At 36.8% G+C, this 20,680-nt stretch overlaps 2 protein-coding genes across 2 annotated transcripts; both read left to right on the top strand.

Annotated features, from left to right (window-relative positions):
- The first annotated feature begins 530 nt into the window (after window positions 1-530).
- LOC111999022 (WD repeat-containing protein RUP2) lies at window positions 531-2,041 on the top strand. Its single transcript, XM_024031151.2, has one exon. The coding sequence runs from the start codon at window positions 613-615 to the stop codon at window positions 1,792-1,794; it is 1,182 nt and encodes a 393-aa protein (XP_023886919.1). The 5' UTR covers window positions 531-612; the 3' UTR covers window positions 1,795-2,041.
- A 3,758-nt stretch (window positions 2,042-5,799) lies between these two features.
- Window positions 5,800-17,122, top strand: LOC111998986 (pre-mRNA cleavage factor Im 25 kDa subunit 2). Its single transcript, XM_024031111.2, has 7 exons — window positions 5,800-6,166; window positions 6,533-6,578; window positions 14,880-14,973; window positions 15,103-15,176; window positions 15,569-15,655; window positions 15,807-15,917; window positions 16,472-17,122. The coding sequence occupies exons 1-7, from the start codon at window positions 6,048-6,050 to the stop codon at window positions 16,541-16,543; spliced, it is 603 nt and encodes a 200-aa protein (XP_023886879.1). The 5' UTR covers window positions 5,800-6,047; the 3' UTR covers window positions 16,544-17,122.
- Window positions 17,123-20,680: the final 3,558 nt, after the last annotated feature.

Here is a 20,680-nt window from a genome sequence, read left to right as displayed (position 1 = left end):
ATGATGGTTCGGTGCATGAGCAACCAAGCTCGAAAATCCAAACCTAACCTCTATTTCCACCAATTTGTGTGGATCGGTGCATGAGAGATATAGAGAGTTAGATGGGAAACCAAATAAGTGTATTGAGTTGTTCACCAATAAATTTGGTGGAAAAAATTATTGTGACTAATACAAACCGATTTTATTAGCTTTGATATATATAGTTTAGCCAAAAAGCTTATTTGTTTACCTTCTTTTTTTACCATAAAAGATTCTAGCGAGTAGCGAACAACAAAATTGCAAGAACACGTAACACGTGACTTTTCCTAAAGAGGAAAGAAACGGAAAAATGTACACCATACATGTTAGAGAATGGTGTTTATTGTAATTTTAGACAACATGAAGGATTATTCTATTACACATGAGCAAGAACAACGAAGATTAAAAAAAAAAAAAAATTTCAGGTTGACACTTGACTGTCTATTTATCCATATAAAATGAATAGAAAAAAAATACTATCGATTTAAAGTTTGTGGTAGTTGTTTACCAAAAAAAAAGTTTGTGGTGGCCTTTCATTGGTCCAAAGATCCAAAAACCTCCAATGACATCTCTACAACTCCATTTGAATGGGATATGAAAAGCTTCTCCACAAAATCCCTTCTAGACCAAACCCAACAAACAAAACGCAAACAAAAACACAGCATAGCCGAAGATGAAGGAGAAGAAGAAGAAGAAGATAATGAAGAAAAAGCTAGATGCGAATGGGATTTCAATCTCTCCACCATTGTTTCTTCGAGCACGTCCATTGGAGCTGTTTCCGACACCCTCGGAGCAATCGAATTCGATCCCTCAGATACCTTGGTAGCCACGGGTGGCATAGCGAGAAAGATTAGAGTTTATAGTTTAAGCACTTTGTTGCCTGATGAAGAAGAACGTGTTGACAATGTTACTAGTACTACATTGTTAGACCACGCCAGTGCATGTGACTATTACGTGTGCACGCCAGCAAAGCTTAGCAGCCTGAGATGGAAACCCGGGTCGGGCAATCGGGTCCTGGGGTCCGGGGACTATGATGGGGTTGTGATGGAGTATGACCTCGAGAGAAAAATACCCATTTTCGAGCGTGACGAGCATGGCGGGCGCCGGGTCTGGAGCGTGGACTATTCGCATTGGGATCCGGTTATCGGAGCATCCGGGTCGGACGATGGAACCATGCAAATATGGGACCCGCGTTGTGAAGGTGGGAAATGTGTGGCTACGGTGCAGCCTAGCGTGTCACGTAGTCCTGTTTGTTGTGTGGAATTCAATCCATTTGGTGGGCCATTAATTGCCGTTGGATGTGCTGACCGTAGGGCTTACGGGTACGATGTTAGAAACTTGGGTGACCCGGTTGTGGTTTTTGATGGGCATGGTAAAACTGTTACTTATGTTAGATTTCTTGATGATCGTATGATTGTTTCAGCTGGGGCAGATGGGTGCTTGAAGCTGTGGAATGTTGATGATTCTACACGTGTGATTCGCACGTACAAAGGGCACGTGAATAGCCGGAGCTTCGTCGGGTTATCCGTTTGGAGAAATGGTGGGTTACTCGGATGCGGGTCGGAAAATAACCGGGTCTTTGTGTATGATAAGAGGTGGGGTGAACCCATATGGGTGCATGGGTTTGAGCCAGTGGCTGGACCCGGGTGTGACCATGGGTTTGTTAGTAGTGTGTGTTGGGGCCAAGTTGGGGAGGACCAATTTACACTTTTGGCAGGAGGTTCAGATGGGGTTTTGCAGGTTTTTGTGGGCAAAAGGAAGTTGTCTTCATATTAGTAATTGCTTCTGACCCGCTTTCCCTACAATATTTTTTGGGAATTTTAATCATGTAGAGAATTGTGCATGCAATTTTTTTTTAGAATAAAGATAGAAGGAAAAAGAAAGGTATAGGCCATTTTGCTTAGCTTTTATCACTTCTGCTAACAAATGTTTTAGGGATGCAACTACATTTACAGCTCTGTGTTGTGAATTGTCCTTCCTATATCCTAAATGATACTCAGCCTGATTTTAGATTTTCTTTTCATTGTAAGTGTTATGGGTCCTGCCTATGACTATGAATTGAATCATGCATCATGAGGTGGTTTATTCAGAGGCTGTCTTATTTGATTGCAATTCCACTTTGATAAGAATTGAATAATAATGCAGTGGTCCTTGTAAACTAGTTTATAGCTCTTGCATATAATTGAAACATGCCATTAGGTGTGTTTGGATTTTGGGTATAGCAACATTAATCTTGAGAATTAGAGGGTAACATTTGTAATCTACATGGACAATTGATTTGTGTTAGGTGTTAGCCCAATCTCATCAAATTTAATGTGATGTGTTTTTTTTTTTTTTTTTTAATAATTTTAAATAAATTTATTTTGCATGGTTTTCTTAACCAAGTTTGTTAAAGAGTCATGTGACTGTTTAAATTGTCAAATTTTACATTAAATAGTATTGACATAAAGTTGATGGTTAATATAAAATTGTTAGACCAAAATCCACTATCAACCTTTTAGGTTAATGCAACATCCTGACCTGCTATTTTAAGCATTGAAGCTTTCATAAGGAGAATGGACATGGTGCTAAACTCTCCAAATCTCACCCAATATACCAGTAGCATGAATGTTAGTGGTTCCCACAGGGCCACAGTTGAGTAGATAAGATTTTTATTTTTTATTTTTATGGAAGAGTAGATAAGATATATATCTTATCTACTCTATATATATTACTATATTAGTTGCATCTACGGTTGCTAACAAATTTAGTGGTGGAAGTTAGTACCTAAATGTAGTACTCCAATAGTGATGTATCAGAGACCTCATACTAAAGCTGAATAACGATGTATCATGCCTATTAATAACATGTTTAGAAAAAAAGTATCCATTTATTTCTTTTTATTATTACTATATCTTATCTACTCTATATATATTACTATATTAGTTGCATCTATGGTTGCTTAAAAATTTAATGGTGGGAGTTAGTAGCTAAATGCAGTACTCCAATGGTGACGTATCAGAGACCTCATAATAAAGCTTAATAACTATGTATCATGCCTATTAATAACATGTTTAGAAAAAAAGTGCCCATTTTATTTCTTTTTTATTATTACATTAAACGGGTAGAGAGATTAGAACTTTTCTTTATGTCATTGTCTTGTGAGGAAAAAAAAAAACTTACATAATTCCGGAGTAGTGTTTTGGGCTCTCACAAAGAAAGTGGACCCCACATGTGGGACCCACCCTCCTTTGTGAAAGCTCAAAGCACTACTCTGAGAGTATGTAAGTATTGCCAGACTTGCATAATTACATGTGGATTAAGAGATTTGTTTTTGTATTTGCATGTGTAAAATGTACTTGATTGTTTGAGCTTAAGTCCAATATTAGATAATAGTTTTTTTTAGGGCAAGTTGTTAATGCAGCGTTGTTAAGTCTACATCCACTTGTTTAAACTTTTAAATGAGTTTATTTTTTGCATTGAAATGATGTCCTAGGCTCTAGCTTGTCACATTAAGCGCTTCACAAAGAAACTCTTCAAGACGTTAATTCTCAAACTCTCACAAACCTAAGATCTTAAAATGTTAATTTTTTATTTTTACCTTTTGTATATATGTTCTTTCGATGAATAATGCTCATTACAAAAATTGGCATATTTTTCTGTCTAAAACTAAGATAGAGACCATATAATTTCAAAGGAATGTTAAGGAAATAACATTTTTCACAACTATTAAATGGTCTGTTTTAATTAGAGCAATATTATTTTTACATGTCATATTAACAGTTGCAAAAAAATGTTATATTTCTAAATTTTTTGACAATTTTATCCCCATTGCAGTATAACACATTCATAAAATTGCAAGAAAATGTTTTAGAATCAATAAATCTAAAAGACACAATTATTCACAATTGTTAAGTTGATATGTTGTGATTGGTGTTGAACTGTTGATAAAAGTGAGTCACAGTGAAAATGACTGTAATTTTTTTTAGGGTTGATATTATTGTTCGTTTAAGAATAAAGTTTGGCTTAAACATGTTTGGATGCAATTATTTTTTCCAACTTATTACGTGGCGATTTATAAAACTATACACGATTCATTAAAAAATTCATTTAACTAAAATTACATATGAATGGTCTCTTTAATTGACACATCATGAGTTGGAGAAAGATGACTTCGCAAATATTTGGAGGCAAACTTTTTCCATTTAGTACGTTTTTAGACCCCTTAACACAAGATGTTTAACCTAGTTATTTAGCTAAGTGATTATTTAGATAAATTATTCAGTTCTAGGTTAACATAATAAAATCATATCATGTAAATCATGCGGAAAAGTAAAGAATATAACAATATGATAACCTAGGAAAACCTGACCAGTAAAAAACTTAGGGAGAATTTAACCTAATTATCCTTAAGGTAAAACAGATCTATTATAAAAGAATTGAAATTTTTACAATAGAACTTAGACCACTAACATCCTATTGCTACTTCGAGTATAAAACTTACTACCGCGATTACATGACAACTCTGAGTTAATGGACTACTTCTTTCCTTAATCCACAGCAACCACAAGTTCTCCTACTTGTGACTTTGAGACTCTCCTCAAAAAATCTTCCTTAAAATTCTTTATGCAGCAACTGAAGAGATCATTAAGTTCTTGACATGAATCATAATTTTGATCTTGATAACCCTAAGTGTGTGTATGAAAGTAAACATCTGTAGATCTTACAAAAGATTCAACACACAAATCTCCAAAGACCTATAAAACGTAGTTAGAATTTTTCTTTTTATACTTGAAGTAAAACACTTAACTCTACACGTCATATGGGCTTGGGCTGAATTGGAATTTCTACAGAAAATTAAATCTGCACAAGATTCGATCAGTCGAGTCTAATTTTCAATTGATCGAGCCTTGCAGATTTTGTTCAATAATTTCTGCTATCACTTGATTCCAATTTTACAATAAAACATACTTTGAGCAAGCCTAAACATAGACTTTATGTTTTGATCATGGTTTGCCAACACAATACATATTGAAGTTCTAATATATTAGTTCCTAAAGTCTTAGAACCTAACACATTTTTTTTTTTTAATTTTTTTTTAAATCAAGGGATTGTATAAAACACACTTTCTAGGCTTCTAGCATCTAAATTGTAGTGACCATAACTAGAATTCATTAAACATAACAACAAAACTCATTGTACATTAAGCATATGTAACCACCTTTATATGTAACAACGCATGTGGAATTTGGATAACAAGACCGTGACCAAGATAAGCACACCACCAATTGCCCTAGATTTATCAAAATTGTATTTGGGATAGGTCGACAGTGGAGACTTCAAGAGGGAGGTGGGTTCCATCATCTAAGAGCTATCATTTGAACAATTCCGGGAAAACTACAAAAATCAGCCATGTATTAGGCTTGCGCTAATACCAAGCAGTCAATATTTTTCAAAAATATCCAATTTGGTCCTTAATCACTCATTCTAATAATTTGCTTCATTCCAATAACTTGTCGTGACTGGATAAGTCTCACGGCAATTATATTATGATTTTGATAGGTGTAATGAATATTATACACGCGATGGAATGTTTGGATGGTCAATAATAGATAACTAAAATAACTGAGGAGTAGGGAAATTTTTAACAATTTGTATTTGTGCTTAAGGAGTAAAAAATTTATATTTCTGAAAAGTTTTACTAGTAAGGAGTAAATTATAGTATTACCTTAAACCGAAGGGTAGATTATTTTATTTTATTTTTTTAACTCTTTATACTTTACCCCTAATTTTTAATTTGAAGTATGGTCGTTGGCTCGTTGCCCTGCTGGCCTCCATTCTGCAATATCTAGAGTTTAGAGAAGAGTCTCGAAACTTTGATTGACAGAGAATCCAATTCCTCTGTAGAGTTTTGCATAGTAGACTCAATTCGGCCGAGCTCCTCCTCTCGATTTCCATAGATTTAGAGAGAGAGAGAGAGAGAGACACAGAGTGTAGAAGAGAAACACAGAGAGAGAGAGAGAGAGAGAGAGAGAGAGAGAGAGAGAGAGATGGTGAATTCATCGGTGGTGAACACGTACCCACTGTCAAGCTACACCTTCGGCACCAAAGAGCCCAAGATGGAAAAAGACACCTCCGTCGCTGATCGCCTCGCTCGTATGAAAGTCAAGTAACTTCTCTAAACCCTAGATAAACCCTCAAAACCCTCCCTTGCTGTTTGGTTACCTAGAAAACAATAATAGAAAATTAAAGTACTTCTACTAGTTTATTTACTCTTTCAGTGTTTTCATTTAAGTCCAAAGCCCTTTTTTTTTTTTTTAGTTCACTCATGGAGTTCAAAAATTGAAACCCTAACTCTTATTTATTTCCAGAATTTTCTTTGTAAAGTTTCAAAATTTTCGTCGTGTTAGTAAAGAAACAAAAATGTGTTTTTGAATTTTTGTTTTTGAATAAAAACTAGTATGGAAGTTTCGGATATGAATTATTATTATGGTAGCATTTTTATGTGATTCCTGGTTATGGTTATTGGTTTCAGCTATATGAAGGAGGGAATGAGGACGAGTGTCGAAGGGATTTTGCTGGTATGTACATTCGATTAATCTAACACACATTATTTCATTGTAAAAATCGAACCTTTATTATGCTTGTGTTTGGATTACCTTTTTGTAGACCTTTGATGCTGTACTTGAAAATTGAACCTTTATGATGCTTGCATTTGCATTTGGATTATCTTTTTTCATTTGGGTTTGAGTTCATTGTTGTTTTTGAGATACCTGCCTTTGAGGGATACCGACTAATTGCGATTTTATTTCCTCCCCTGGAACTTTAATTTTGGGGTAAAAAGTTAATGTGTAAAAGAGGACAGGGCCTAAATGGTTGAAATATTAAGATGTATACTAAACGTGTTTACTTGTCTTTCATGGGTTTATTCTCAATTGGTTTGTTGTCTCTTCTCTCTCATTTGAGTTGAATGCAATACTTGTCTTAGATGAAATTGATGGCAGCCTTGTAGTTCCTCGATTGTTTTTTTTTTTTTTTTTGAGGATAAACGGCAGAGTAGTTCCTAGATTGTTATTCCCCTTAAATATGTTGCAATTTACTTATGTGTTCATCAAAACTTGCTTCGTTATTCATAAATAGCAATTATGATAAATACCCATACATGTAAGCTGTTGCAAACACACACCAAAGGGCACACATTTGTGACACAAGAACATATCTTTAATATTTTAATTAGCATTTAGACTTTATATGTGTTAGACTATGTTTTCTCTCAAAGTCTCCTCTTTTTGGTACTTTGTTTCAGTGGCTTCGTATCTGGAGTTTTACACAATGTATTTCCATTTCTGATTTTCTACAATTTGTTAGCTTTAGTTCTTGAGTTATATGCATTTGTTTCTTGATCAGACTTTTTTTTTTTTGGATAAATAATAAAGATATACATTGAAGAACACTACCTTATGCAGAAAAACATAAGGCAGAGAGAAAAATACAAAAGGAAAAGAAAGAGAAAAAAGAAAAAAGAAAAAAATAAAGGAAAAGATACTAAATACACAGGAGAGAGCTAAGGAACATAGGGAGAGAATCACTAGAGATGAGTCCCCAAGCCCTAGACCAGTCAAATAGAGAGCCACTGAAAGAAGCCAAGAGCTATTCATCTGAACTTTCCATGTCCTCAAATGTCCTCCTATTTTGCTCTCTCCAAAGACACCACATCAAGCATAAAGGAGCTAAATTTCAAATGCTAGACAAATGCTTTCCAGGCCAATTCCACCAACCAAATAGAGTATCCGCAACCGATCTTAGCAAGACCCAAGAAAACCCAAAAGATCTAAACACCAAACTCCACAATCGATAAGCCTTACGACAATGTAGTAACAAATGATCCACTGTCTCCCCATTACTACGGCACATGATACACCAGTCGACATAATCCATTCCTCTACCCCTCAAATTATCACCTGTAAACACGATGTTCTTCTTTTTCAATAAAATTCCTATTGCCTATAAAAAAAAAAAAGTATTAGACTATGTCCATGAAATTATTTATTATTTTTTGGGGGGTGAGGTGTAAAAATTACTCTTGCACCCAATGAGTTTTGAACCCATGACATCACCGTCTGCCCATTCTTTTGGGAGGAAGAAATGCCATTTGAGCTAGAGTTGGCTTGACTATGCCCGTGACATACATTAATGTAAAAATCTCATGGGTTTGATGCTTGTATTGAGATTTTAACAAATTTCCAATGTTAGTGGGATGTTGAAGGACCCAATAGTTTTATAAGCTTATTCAAGTCAAGCTATGCTTTCTTTAAAGGACCCAATATGTGGTGACTAGTGCTGAATAATAGTTCTTTATTAACTCTCAACAAAATTTATAAGCTTAATCAAATCAATCTTTGCTTTCTCTCTAGCGTTTTGTCCTTGTTCCGGATACAGAAGAACACAAATAGTTAGTTACTCATTGGTTCATCTTTGTTGAAATTGTTTAAAATTTTTGATCCATTTTGTAGAGTTAAAGAATTATTTGAAACAAATAAGACTACCTGATAACCTCCAAATCCCAAGTGCCAATTTTGGTGCTTTTTGTCCTTTCACCTTCCTCTATGAGAGAGCTTTTATGAGAAACACTAATCCTCTTCCTTTATATATCTTTTTTTTGATAGGTAAATAGAGAACTGTTATTAATGAGAAAAAATGAAAAGTACAAGTTGTTCATGATGATGAACAACAAGAAACAGATATAACAAACAGCAAAACAAAAGATAGGGAAATCAGAAAGATAATCTAAGGGAAAACATAAACTCTGAAAGAGACGAAGAATCAGTAAAGCCCCAACAACAAGACCACTCAAAAAGACTACGCTGGCATAAAACCTTTAACTCATCCAACGTCTTCTCCATGTTCTCAAAAGAGTGGCGATTTCGTTCCAATCAAACAATCCACATTAAGCACCATGAAATCAAATTCCAAATATTCGAGTTATGCTTCCCAAGTCACTGATGCCGGCAAGATAGCAATCCCACCACCGATCTTGGCATAACCCAATGAATACCAAAAGCCTGTAGCATGAAGGACCATAAGGTATGTGTAACAGGACAATGAAGTAGAAGATGGTTTATCGACTCCTTGTCACCACAACACATACAACACTGATTTACCAAAGGGTGACCCCTAAGCATGAGATTATTCAAAGTGAGAATCCGATTGTGAGCAGCTGTCCACGAGAAGAAAGCCACTCGCTTAGGAATCTTTGGTTTCCAAACACCCTTCCAAGGAAACAAAAAATTAGGAGTGCCCTGAATTGCTTGGTAATAAGATCGGGTATCAAACTTACCATTCCCTTTGAGCCGCCAACAAAGAGTATCCCTCCTATCCCCCTGAGGAATACGAGGATGGATAAACTGAAGTAGAGAGTAAGATGCAACTAGCTCCCAATCTTCAAAAGCTCTAAAAAACCTTAAGTCCCACACTCTAAAAGTACCTCCTTTCGGAGTTGACAAAACCTCAGAGATGCACGCATCCTTGGTAGCTGAATACACATAGAGCCTAGGATAGAGATCTTTTAGGGTATTATCCCCAATCCACCTATCATGCCAGAAGCGGATATAGGTGCCTTCACCCACTACAAAAGACAAATGCTTAGAAAAACTCTCCCACCCTTCATGAATGCTTCTCCAAAGATCACATCCATGAGTCCTCCTGCACACTTTCGTACACCACCCCCCGTGACCCTTACCATATTTTGTGGAGATAACTCTCTACCAAAGATGGGTAACTTCATGCCCAAAATGCTACAACCATTTCCCTAATAAAGCTTGATTAAACGACACCACTCTTCTTATCCCAAACCACCCAATTTAACAGGTAAACACACCTTTTTCCAAGCCACCAAAGGATATTTGAAACTCCCCTCAGGAGACCCCCAAAGGAAATTCCTTTGAATACGTTCCATTCTAGCAGCCACAACTTTAGGAATAGTGAAGAGAGATAAAAAGTATGTTGGAAGACTTGAAAGAGTACTCCTAAGTAATGTGAGCCTACCACCCTTAGATAAATAGAGATGCTTCCACCCTAAAAGTTTCTTCTCCATCTTCTCCAAAATAGGATTCCAATTCGAAGCTGTCTTAAAAGAAGTTCCCAACGGCATTCCCAAATATTTCATAGGCAAACTCCCACTCTACATTGAAGAATACTAGCCAATTCAACTAGATTATTCACCTTCCCAATAGGGACAATCTCACTTTTCCCAACATTAACCTTCAACCCTTGTACACTTCTTGGGTACTAGGGTGTTCCTACTTTTATTGACATCAATAAACTTATTACTTATCAAAAACATTAACCTTCAAACCCGTAAACGCCTGAAAACAAGACATCGCCAACCTTATGGACAACAACTGATCCCTAGAGGCATCACAAAATAAGATAATGTCGTTTGCAAACAACAAATGAGAAATCCGCACACCAATAGAATTCATTGCTCCCACATGAAAACCCCGAATGAGGTTATTCTCCTCTGTCTTCTTCAAAATTCTACTTAAAACCTCCATTATCAAGAGAAACAAAAGAGGGGATAATGGGTATCCTTGTCTCAACCCGCGAAAACTTTCAAAAAAACCTTCAGGGGATTCATTTACTAGGACAAAAAAAGGGACAGAAGTAACACAAGCCTTAATCCACCCTCCATTTCAACCCAAAACCCATCCGGTCCAACAGATAAAACAAGCCCTCCCAGTTAACATGGTCATATGTTTTTTCAATATCAAGCTTGCAAACTACCCCCGGTAATCGGAAAGCCTACTATCCAGACACTCGTTTGCAATGAGCACTGAATCCAAAATCTGCCTTCCACCAACAAATGAATTCTGAGTCTCAGAGATGAGATTATCCAAAACCGCCCTCATCCTGTTCACCAGCACCTTGGACAACAACTTGTACATTGCCCACCAAACTGGTAGGGCGGAAGTCCTTAATGTTAACAACATTACACTTCTTAGGGATTAAAGTGAGAAATGAAGCATTCAAAGACCGTTCAAACACAGAGTGCCGATGAAAATAATCAAAAAAATCCATGACATCCTTTTCCACAACACTCCAACAATTATGAAAGAAAGCCATGGTGAAACCATCAGGACCAAGGGCCTTATCACCCTCCATCTCCCTTAATACCTAAATAACTTCCTCCTTTGTGAACTCCTTCTCTAAGGACAGCCTTTCCTCCTCTACAGTACAAGCAAAATCTAATTTGTCCATAGTAGGGCGCCCCAATTCAGTTTCCTCATACAGCCCCTGATAGAAAAGAACTAATTGAGAGCGCACCTCCGTCTCATCCTCATAAAGAACACCATCCACCTCGATCCTCTTAATTTAATTAGCATTTCTATGAGAGTTTGCTAATCTATGAAAGAAACGAGTATTATTATCTCCCTCCTTCACATACAAAGCACGAGATTTTTGTCTCTAGGAAATTTCCTCAAGGGAAGCCAACTGTTCTATATCTCCTTTGAGTTGAATATGACGGAGTTAATCCTCATTCGAAAGCCCTAGCAACTCCTCTCTCGCATCTAAACCCATTAGTTCAGTTAGCAAATTTTTCTTCCTAAGAGCCAAGTCACCAAACTCCTCCAATGTTGAACTCTATCAACAAAACCCTCAACTATCAACCACATATTTTTTCAAATTTAAAGGCATTCTTGACCACATCGAACAGCACCAGCTTCCAACAAAAGTGGACAGTGGTCTGAAATAACACGAGGAAGCATCCTTTGGGATACATTCTCAAAATGTTCCTCCCAATTTAGAGAAACCAAAGCCCTGTCAATTCTTGACATAGAGGGAAGACCAGAGTCTCTAAACCAAGTGAAGGAAGCACCCTCTAAAGGTAAATCAACTAAATAATTGCTCTCTATAAAGTTCGAGAAAGCAAACATAGCAGGACTAAACGACTCACAGCCAAGCCTTTCACTTGGGTACCTAATGATATTGAAATCACTTACTAAGCACCCTGCCATGGGCCATCTGGCATGCACCTGAGACAACTCTTCACACAAAGTAGCCCGTTGTCCATCATCATTAGGGCCATACACACCTGTACAAGCCCAAACAAAGTCATCCACCACTCCTCTCAGTAAGACACTGACAGAAAATTGTCCAGCAATAATATCCAATTTTTCAAAAACCCTCTTATCCCAAATCAGCAAGACCCCTCCTGAAGTTTGCACCGCGTCCAAAACAGCCCAATCAATGAAAGAACTACCCCATAAACTTTGAACAAAAACAATATCAGTTGAAGATACTTTCGTTTCTTGAAAACAAACAATATTGCACTTCCAATCTTTTAGAAGATTCTTACAAACCTCTCTCTTCTGGGGATTGTTAAGCCCCCTTACATTCCAAGAAAGTAGTCGTAGAGTCATTTACAAATACCAACAACCCCTACAGCAGTCGAAGAAACTCTGCTCCTACTCCTAGAAGAGACAGCCTCGTAATTAACATTAGAGATAAGCCCCTTAAGCTCCCTGGGACCTCGTGGCCCTGAATTAGTTAGTCGCTTGGGCACCCCAACATCAATCACCTTGAGACACTCCTATTCCAAAAGGTGAAACAAAGCCAAACATTGAGCTTCATGTTTCATGATAGGGAACCCCACCATGTTGCAAAAATTTTTCATCAACTGGACCCAGTTCGAAGGTGGCCTTGACTTCGTCACCTGAGTTTCTTCTGTAGAGTCCTGAACCAACACCAACTCTCTGAGATCATTGGGTTCCCATCGAGATAGAGGATCACACTCCTACACACAAATATCTTTCTCTCCACTTCCACAAATATGGTCAAACACTTCATTGGACTCCCACGGAAAGAGGTGAAGCCTAGAAACTGATTGAAATTCCCCAGCAGAACCCACTGACCTTTGTCGCGTCATATCAACATGGTGGTGACTCCTCTTATCTTCAACATGATCTTCCCCTTCCACAAACTCATCTTCAACCCCATTACCCAGGTCTGAGGGAGGAGAAAATCGATTTTGAACCACAATCGCTGTCGTCGCCGAGCTACCCACCATATCACCGGTGGACCCAGAGTCATGACTGCCTAGTCCATGAGTTACCTCGGCATCGGAGATTGAGCCCATAGAGAAACTTGCCTTAATGGAGTCGAGAACCACCTCGTTGGAGCTACTACAAGACGCCAAAGCTTTTCCGGCCATTGGGTATCCTAGTACTCTCGACGGGATGGGTGCAAGAAGCTCCGAAGCTTGATCGGAGCTGGATATTGTAGATATACCTGCCGTCGGAGCCTCAGGCATCACCGATGTCACCGTTGACTCTATCGGTGACTTTGAGCTCTCTCCCGCCACACTCACACTCTGATTACAAAACACACTCACGCCCAAACCAATAGGAAAAGTAACCTCCCCTTGGGCCTTACTTCTCGGGTCAGCTAAATGGGCTTTTTCATGCCCAGGTGCAATATTTAACAACACAGGCCCACTGTTAATGGACTTGTGAGGGGTGACTGATCAAACCTTTTGTTTTCTAGGCAAGTTACGTGTAAGTATTAAGTAATAGATGCTACTGAGTGCAATTGGCTTGGCACATTTTTGTGATGAATGAAGGCTACAAATTTTGAAATTTGCAACCAATGAGCTCTAGCTGAAATCACACTTCCTTTAATTGGGTTCAAGATCAATGGAGTGCATGTGCCAGTAAGAAAACCTTGATCTTGACAGGCCCACTCACCAAAAATGGACACTTCAGCTAAGCCTATTCATTTGTAATGCAAAAATAATTGTTGATTTATTGTGCTATATTTACTGTATAATCACATTCGTGTACAAAATTTATGACACTGGTCCACTTTTTGCAATATTATGAAAAAGAGAGATGCATGGTAGCAAGTGTGCTTGCTCAAGTTGCTAGCAGAGTGGTGAATCACATCGCCATTTTCTGGTTATAAGAAAGGTCTCCGTAAAATCAATGTACTAACTTAAAGCCTTCTACCTTCTCAGTTTGAGGAAATGAGTGTCATATGAATACAGGTTTTTTACTTATTTTTATTTTATTTTATTTTAAATGTGGTTATAAGAGTGAGGACTGGTCCTGTTCTCTTTAGCTTTGTTCACCATCCTGTAGCAATCTTGAGTATAAAGCAGAAGCATCAGCGTTTTAAAGCTTCACTTTTACTTGATTTCCATGACTATGTCAAATTTGATCCAATCATTTAATATTAAGTTTATTAAGAGATTTGGGTTGAGTTGAACCATCTTGCCCAAGCCCGACATTTGCAAGTAGAAGCTTTAAGTTATAAAATTGTGCCTTTTGTCATCTTGACCAAGTCCTGGAAATGTTGCGTGAAATTTGTAGGAATTCAGCATAAGCCACTTTTTCCATCAGTATGCTTGTGTGGTTTTATTTAGAACCATTGTTATAGTATTGTATGTATTTCTCTGCCATCTGAGATAAAACCGCATTTGAAAACTCTAAACAAATTAATAAGTAGGATCGCCAGATATACATGAACTCTTGCCTGTATGCCTTCTGCATCATTAAAAGAGGAATTCAGATTTTGCCCACACGAAGCTTTTCTCTGAAGGCAATTTTCTTGCATGCAAAATTGTTTGTCACAAGAATTGTGATTTGACAGTTTTATAGTCACTAAAAAGAAATCACAAGCATTTAATCATATAAGTAGGCTGTCATTTTGAAGACAGTTATTTCATACCCCACAGGACATGAGACCTTTTCTTTCTGAGTCTTTTTTTCTTCATGGTATACGTATTGCTTGGGTGGATCAAAATTGGACATAAGCTTCTTTGTTTTACATGTGCAAGTGCAACACTTCCTAACTTCTTTGGCTCAACCTGTGGCTTGATCTTGCAGGTACAGGAACATAACCATCCTCACATACTTCTTCTGCAAATTGGAAACACTTTCTGCAAACTTCCTGGTGGGCGTTTGAAGCCAGGAGAGAATGGTATGATATCTCTTTTGTTATACTCATCACTTCATCTGTGTTTTTCTCTTCTCCCCCACCCCCAAATTCCATTCATGATTTTCTCAATATGAATTAACTTTTTTCACTCTTCTGTTTGCTTTGTGGCAGAAATTGAGGGCTTGAAAAGAAAGCTGACCAGCAAGCTTGGTGCTACTGTACCAGCTCTTGTGCCAGACTGGCAGGTATTATTTTCTGTTGTATTCTGTGTCTGAGTATAGGCTAAAGAAGATTATTGAAACTAATATGGCAATGGGAAACATATGGATATTGACTGAAAGTTGAGTGGTGCAAAAATAAAATGGTTATAGATATAGAATTGCCTAATTTCTGAGACTGATGGCTAGCCTTTGCCAGGTGCTTCTTATTGGGCTTTCATTTTATTATGCTTTGTTTCCTGGTTTTGAATAGCTGCCTTGCTTCCATTCTATTAGGAAGCCAGTTTTACTTGGGAACGTGGATTTTGGGTACAATGGTTTAAGACCTTGTACCCTCTCTCCTTTATGTGAGCCTGCAAATGCACTGCAACTTTTGTAATTGCTAATGCTTGTTGTCGCTCCTTGCTATCTTTTTGCAGATAGGTGAATGTGTGGCTGTTTGGTGGAGGCCAAACTTTGAAACCATAATGTATCCTTATTGCCCTCCCCACATAACAAAACCCAAGGTAACATAACCAAAGTACAGAATCTGTTCTTGTTTCTGGCTTCATTGGTTATACATAATGATCCTCCCTTCCCAGTGGGGTAAGTTTCTGGGGCTACATTTGCTGGGGCTACATTTAACTTTTTCTTTCCTCTGCCATATGGATTATGCAGGAGTGTAAGAAGCTTTTCATTGTTCACTTGTCTGAGAGGGAGTACTTTGCAGTCCCCAAAAATTTGAAACTTCTTGCTGTTCCATTGTTTGAACTCTATGATAACGTTCAGGTACGGTACATCTGGCATTCTTCTGATATGCAATTGTTTGTTTATTTATTTATTTTTATAAGTATTCTGATAAGTAACTTAATTTGACACTAGTTTAGTGTTCAATATTAACAACTTATGTTCAAAATGCCAGGTTTGCCACAATTTGAATCTTTTAAGACAAGACACTATCTTTTGGGTAGAAATGATAATAGTCATAGAAGAGTTGTGGGGCCATTAGGGATAAGGGGATAACTCTCGTCTTTCTCTCTCTCTCTCTCTCTCTCTCTCTCTCTCTCTCTCTCTCGGGATTGGTCCACTATCAAAACATGTTCACTTTAGTGGCTTATTTTGTTGGCCATGAATTAACCCTTTCCATTCTTATGTTCCCCACTCCTAATCTTGTGGTCTTCAAAATGGCAGACATGACCTTTTCACCCTCGCTTTTTTATTTTTATCTTTTTTTTTTTAATATTTATTTTTAAAATAAATAAATAAATCTAGCTTGAAACTGCTGTCTTATATCCTGTTTTCTTGTATCAATCTTGTAACAAATGTCACTTACCTGGTTGCAGAGATATGGACCAGTTATATCCACCATTCCTCAGCAACTCTCCAGATTCCAGTTCAACATGATTGCTAAATGAGCATTAATTTCTAAAGTTCACATCCTGATAGCCTGCTTATAATTTTCTGAAGTTCGTACCTTTGATTTAATTGCATGGACTGCTAGGGCTCAGACCTGATTATTACTTCATAGCTGAATTTAAGTTGGTTTAGAAGGGGTTTCTCCAGTTATGCTGATAATTGAAGCTTATCTATTGACATGGTCTCTTTGTTTGGTCCTTTAGAATATCTAATGATGCGTTCTGTGTAAGTGTAGAATTCTTGTTCCAACAAGGTTTCTGTTGAGTTCTTGGAGTCATTTACTGTAGTTTAAGTCCAATGGGTTTACTTTTCAGTGGGATGGAATGAGTTACAACGTGCTGCTTTGCGATTTCTGACAATTTTTTTTGTAATTTAATTGATTATGCTTGTAATATTATAGGTGAAATTAGGGTACAAACAGAGGAGATATGTAGCATGTATTGTCCAAAGCCTTGTAGCTTAGTCACATTGCTTGGTCTCCTTTATGAGGAGAATCAGGGTCCGAACCCCCCATCCCCCACTTGTAACAATTGAATTATAAAAAAAGATACATAGCATGTATCGGTTGCTTATGCCTATCTTGGTGTAGTTTCTTTGACAACTACTTGGTCTCATTTTGGACATGGGATCATCCTTCGTGTAACTGTCTTTATTAATGAAGTTGTTGTTACTTTTGCATGCTGCTTAGGCTATCAACCTCTTACTTTAGTGCCGTCTAGTTTTGACTGACGCATGCAAGCGCTGGAATCAATGGTCAAGGCTCATTAATGGTGACAATGGGTGATGACTGGTGGCTGAAAGGCCAATCATACTTTGCTGCAAAGTTATGGTAGGATAAGTTCCAACCGAGCCATCCATTGTCCCCGTAAAATGGCTGAAAGGCTGATGATACATTGCTGCAAACTTGTGGTGAAATAAGTTCCAACCGAGCTACCTCACAGAGGAAAAGATGAGTCATTTATTAGTTTGGTTAATTGACCCACCAGGTGGCCCAAGCCTGGATGGTTTAACTGGCTTCCCCCTGCATGGCCATTGATTTCGGGAGAAACAATGAGCCACTTGTTGTGTTAGGTGGTCTCCTCTCCTGGTGAAACCGGAGGCTTCGTGAACTTCTTTTCCCAATAAATTCTTTTATTATTATTTATTTTTGAAACTCAAAAGAAATTTTTTGCCTGAAGAAGAAGAATAAGGCTTCGCTGAGTTGGATGCATTAAATTGTGAAATCTTGACATTGGATATTTTTTGCTCTTGGCTGAAGCAAATTTATGGTATGAGCCATGGATGGAGACATTTAGCTAGATATTGATTTTTGTGAAAAAGGAACTTAATAGGATTGGTTACGGATTGAATGGTGAAACCAGTGGAATTATCATTGGCCTTACAATGACAATTGGAATGATTTTTAAACTAGTAAGTCTAGAGACACAAACACAGATATATATATATATATATTATAATTATTGAGTGAGTATAATATAAATTTATAATTTGCATAAAAGTAATATTATACAAATTATAGTTTGACATCTTAACAAGTTGTAAAAATTTGTGCATTGCACTTCACCAAATAGTCAGAATTTCATAAAAGGGGAAACTAGTTTTTATCATAATAAATAGACTATGAAAAATTAAGAATTCTTGAACAATTTGAGCTTCTCAAAAATGAAATTCTTACCCTCACTACTTTCTTAAGCTCCTTTTCCTCGTCTAAAAATAATTGAGCTAACAAAATGGAAGGACTAAAGTAGGACATGATGCTAGTATGGGCCTAGTGGGCCTCGCATCAGTCCCCTTAATTTCATTTGAATGCTTGGTGAATAACTAAGCTCTTCAAATCATGAATTCTCTTATTGTATGAATATTTGCCTGACCTGACTATAGTGACAAGTTAACAGAAGAATTCTTGAAAATGGATTCCTATCGGCCTCTCAATTTAATCGAATAGGGTATCTAAAAGAAAGCGCTCTTTAATAAGTTGCGCTCACTTTAACATTTATTTCTCACCACTTACCCTCAATTGCATTCAATGCAATGGAACTTATCCTTTATAGATTGTCCAAGGCTCAATACGTTGCAAAATTTCCTACTAATTGATTTAAAAAAAAAAAAAAAAACTCGATTTTGGGGCATAATTCATGTTAAAAAAAGAAGAAAAAAGAAGAAGAAGGAAGTATCCCTCTATTAGAAAAAATTACTACCCTACAATTTCTATCGTTAGAGAAATTGAAAACCATTTGACTTTACTTTCGAAATGGTTTCAACTCACTTGTTTTGGGTAGGCTTTTCACAAAAAGGATTGTTGTTTTTCTTGCTGGATAGCTAGAAGGTATAAACCAATAGCTGTCTTTGCCTCTGCTTGGAGTCATTTAGTCCTGTATTGAATTTCATCCCACCATAAAAAAAGAAAAAAAGAAAAAAAAAAAGAAAAAAGAAGAAGGTTGGATGGGTTTAGATGGTGGTTTGATTCATTTCAAATGATTAAATCCATTCAAATTAAGTAAATGAATGGTCTTTGTGCTAAAAATTTTACCATCTTATTCATGTAAATCTTATTGTTTATCACTCATCATTTGCCATACCATATGGTGTGTGAGTAGCAAAGTTAAAAATTTTTTTTTACCAAATTTACCAATAAATTTTTATAGTGAATATAATAAACTATATTTTTCTTAATTTGGGTTGACCTAAAGAGGAAATGTATACGTTTATTTAACATTTTTAACATATTACGGGGGGGGGGGAGAGAGAGAGAGAGAGAGAGAGAGAGAGAGAGCAATTAGTGCACACCTACCTCGCCGTCATCTTACCATATTTAACAAGTAATCTTAACCGTTCATTCCTCAAACCCTAAAACCCCAAGTATTTAATTTTCTTTTCTGCCGCCGCCTCCTCTAGGGGCCAAACAGATCTTGTCTTTCCAAAGCTATCATCATCTTTGTTAGTGACGCCGAAGTCAAGTAAAAAATATAGAGCCCAAAAACTACAGTAGGGCGAGGTTAAAGAAGCAAATTGTGTGTCAATTCTAATTATTGAACAGAGAGCTTCAACGATGGTAAAAGGCTTTCTCAGCAGTGAAAGCAAAAGGTGATAGTTTCTTTGGAGACAACGATAAAGATGAAATGAGTCTTGAAGTTGAAGCCTTACACTCCAAGTGTATTGTCTACTGCAATCAATTCCTCGATGCTCAATTGAACTAGCCTTGTATTGCATGTTGTTTTGAACTCTTAAAAAATTACCCAAAATCTGGCTTTCTTTGCATCAAGCTTTTCTAATTACCATCCAAAATATCCAATTTTCTCTAGTACACCTGATACAGTCCTATTAGTCGATATTTAGGCATAAATACTTCAAATTTGGGGTTATTTGTACTGGATCATCGGGTACAAGACATTCGAACTATACTGGCTAGTACGGTATGACATTGACAACTTTGTTCTATACAAATCAATTGTAAATACTCTTGATTATTAATCATTCAGTATGTTGTATACACTGGATCAAAATATATAGCATAATATATGTTTTATGACTAATTCACCATTAGCGAGCTTCTACGTGAGAGAAAAAGAAAGAATAAAATAATTGGCTCTTGTTTGGGTATTCGCAGATTTTGGGCGTTATAAGCAACTATTCATAGAGATGGGAGGAAGGTTTGATGCTTATCCTTGTGGTATGAAAGAGTACTACGATAAACTCATGCAAGATTATCAAGAACAGCTCAAGGACGCTAAAGAGCGATATTACATGCAACTGACTTCCTTCTTGGAAGTTGATAACTCTTTCTTCTCAAAATGGCATGGGGACCTTAGTGCCGATGATAAGGCTAAAGAAGGACAACGACGCTTGGATTTTCAGCCTGGTTCATTTTTCAGTCATGAAGTAAGTAAAGTATTGTGGTTCTTGAAGTATTAATTTTAACAAAAATTATATTCAATCCTATATTTAGGGGTGTGTTTATATTCGGGTCAATTTATTTATTTTTTCTTTGGTCATGGTTCTTGAATTTTCTAAGTTGGTTTGAAGTTATCTTTACCGTCATCTAAATTACGAAAAATGTTGACTTGGTTAAACAAATTACATACGGATCATTTAATTATAATAAAAAATTATTGAAATAATATTAAAAAACGCCACAT

Source organism: Quercus suber, unplaced genomic scaffold (assembly GCF_002906115.3).
Source record: "Quercus suber isolate HL8 unplaced genomic scaffold, Cork oak 2.0 scaffold_507, whole genome shotgun sequence".
In the NCBI taxonomy this organism is placed as follows: domain Eukaryota; kingdom Viridiplantae; phylum Streptophyta; class Magnoliopsida; order Fagales; family Fagaceae; genus Quercus; species Quercus suber.
Note: the sequence above shows the minus strand (reverse complement) of the source record. Positions and strands in the feature narration are given on the sequence as shown.

What these genes read in the sequence shown, in the direction of transcription:
- LOC111999022 (XM_024031151.2), top strand. Translation starts at nt 613, where the DNA reads ATGAAAAGCTTCTCCACAAAATCCCTTCTAGACCAAACCCAACAAACA.
- LOC111998986 (XM_024031111.2), top strand. Translation starts at nt 6,048, where the DNA reads ATGGTGAATTCATCGGTGGTGAACACGTACCCACTGTCAAGCTACACC. An exon ending in GTGTCGAAGGGATTTTGCTG is followed by an intron (nt 6,579 to 14,879) that starts GTATGTACATTC and finishes TTGATCTTGCAG; the next exon opens with GTACAGGAACATAACCATCC. An exon ending in TTTGAAGCCAGGAGAGAATG is followed by an intron (nt 14,974 to 15,102) that starts GTATGATATCTC and finishes GCTTTGTGGCAG; the next exon opens with AAATTGAGGGCTTGAAAAGA.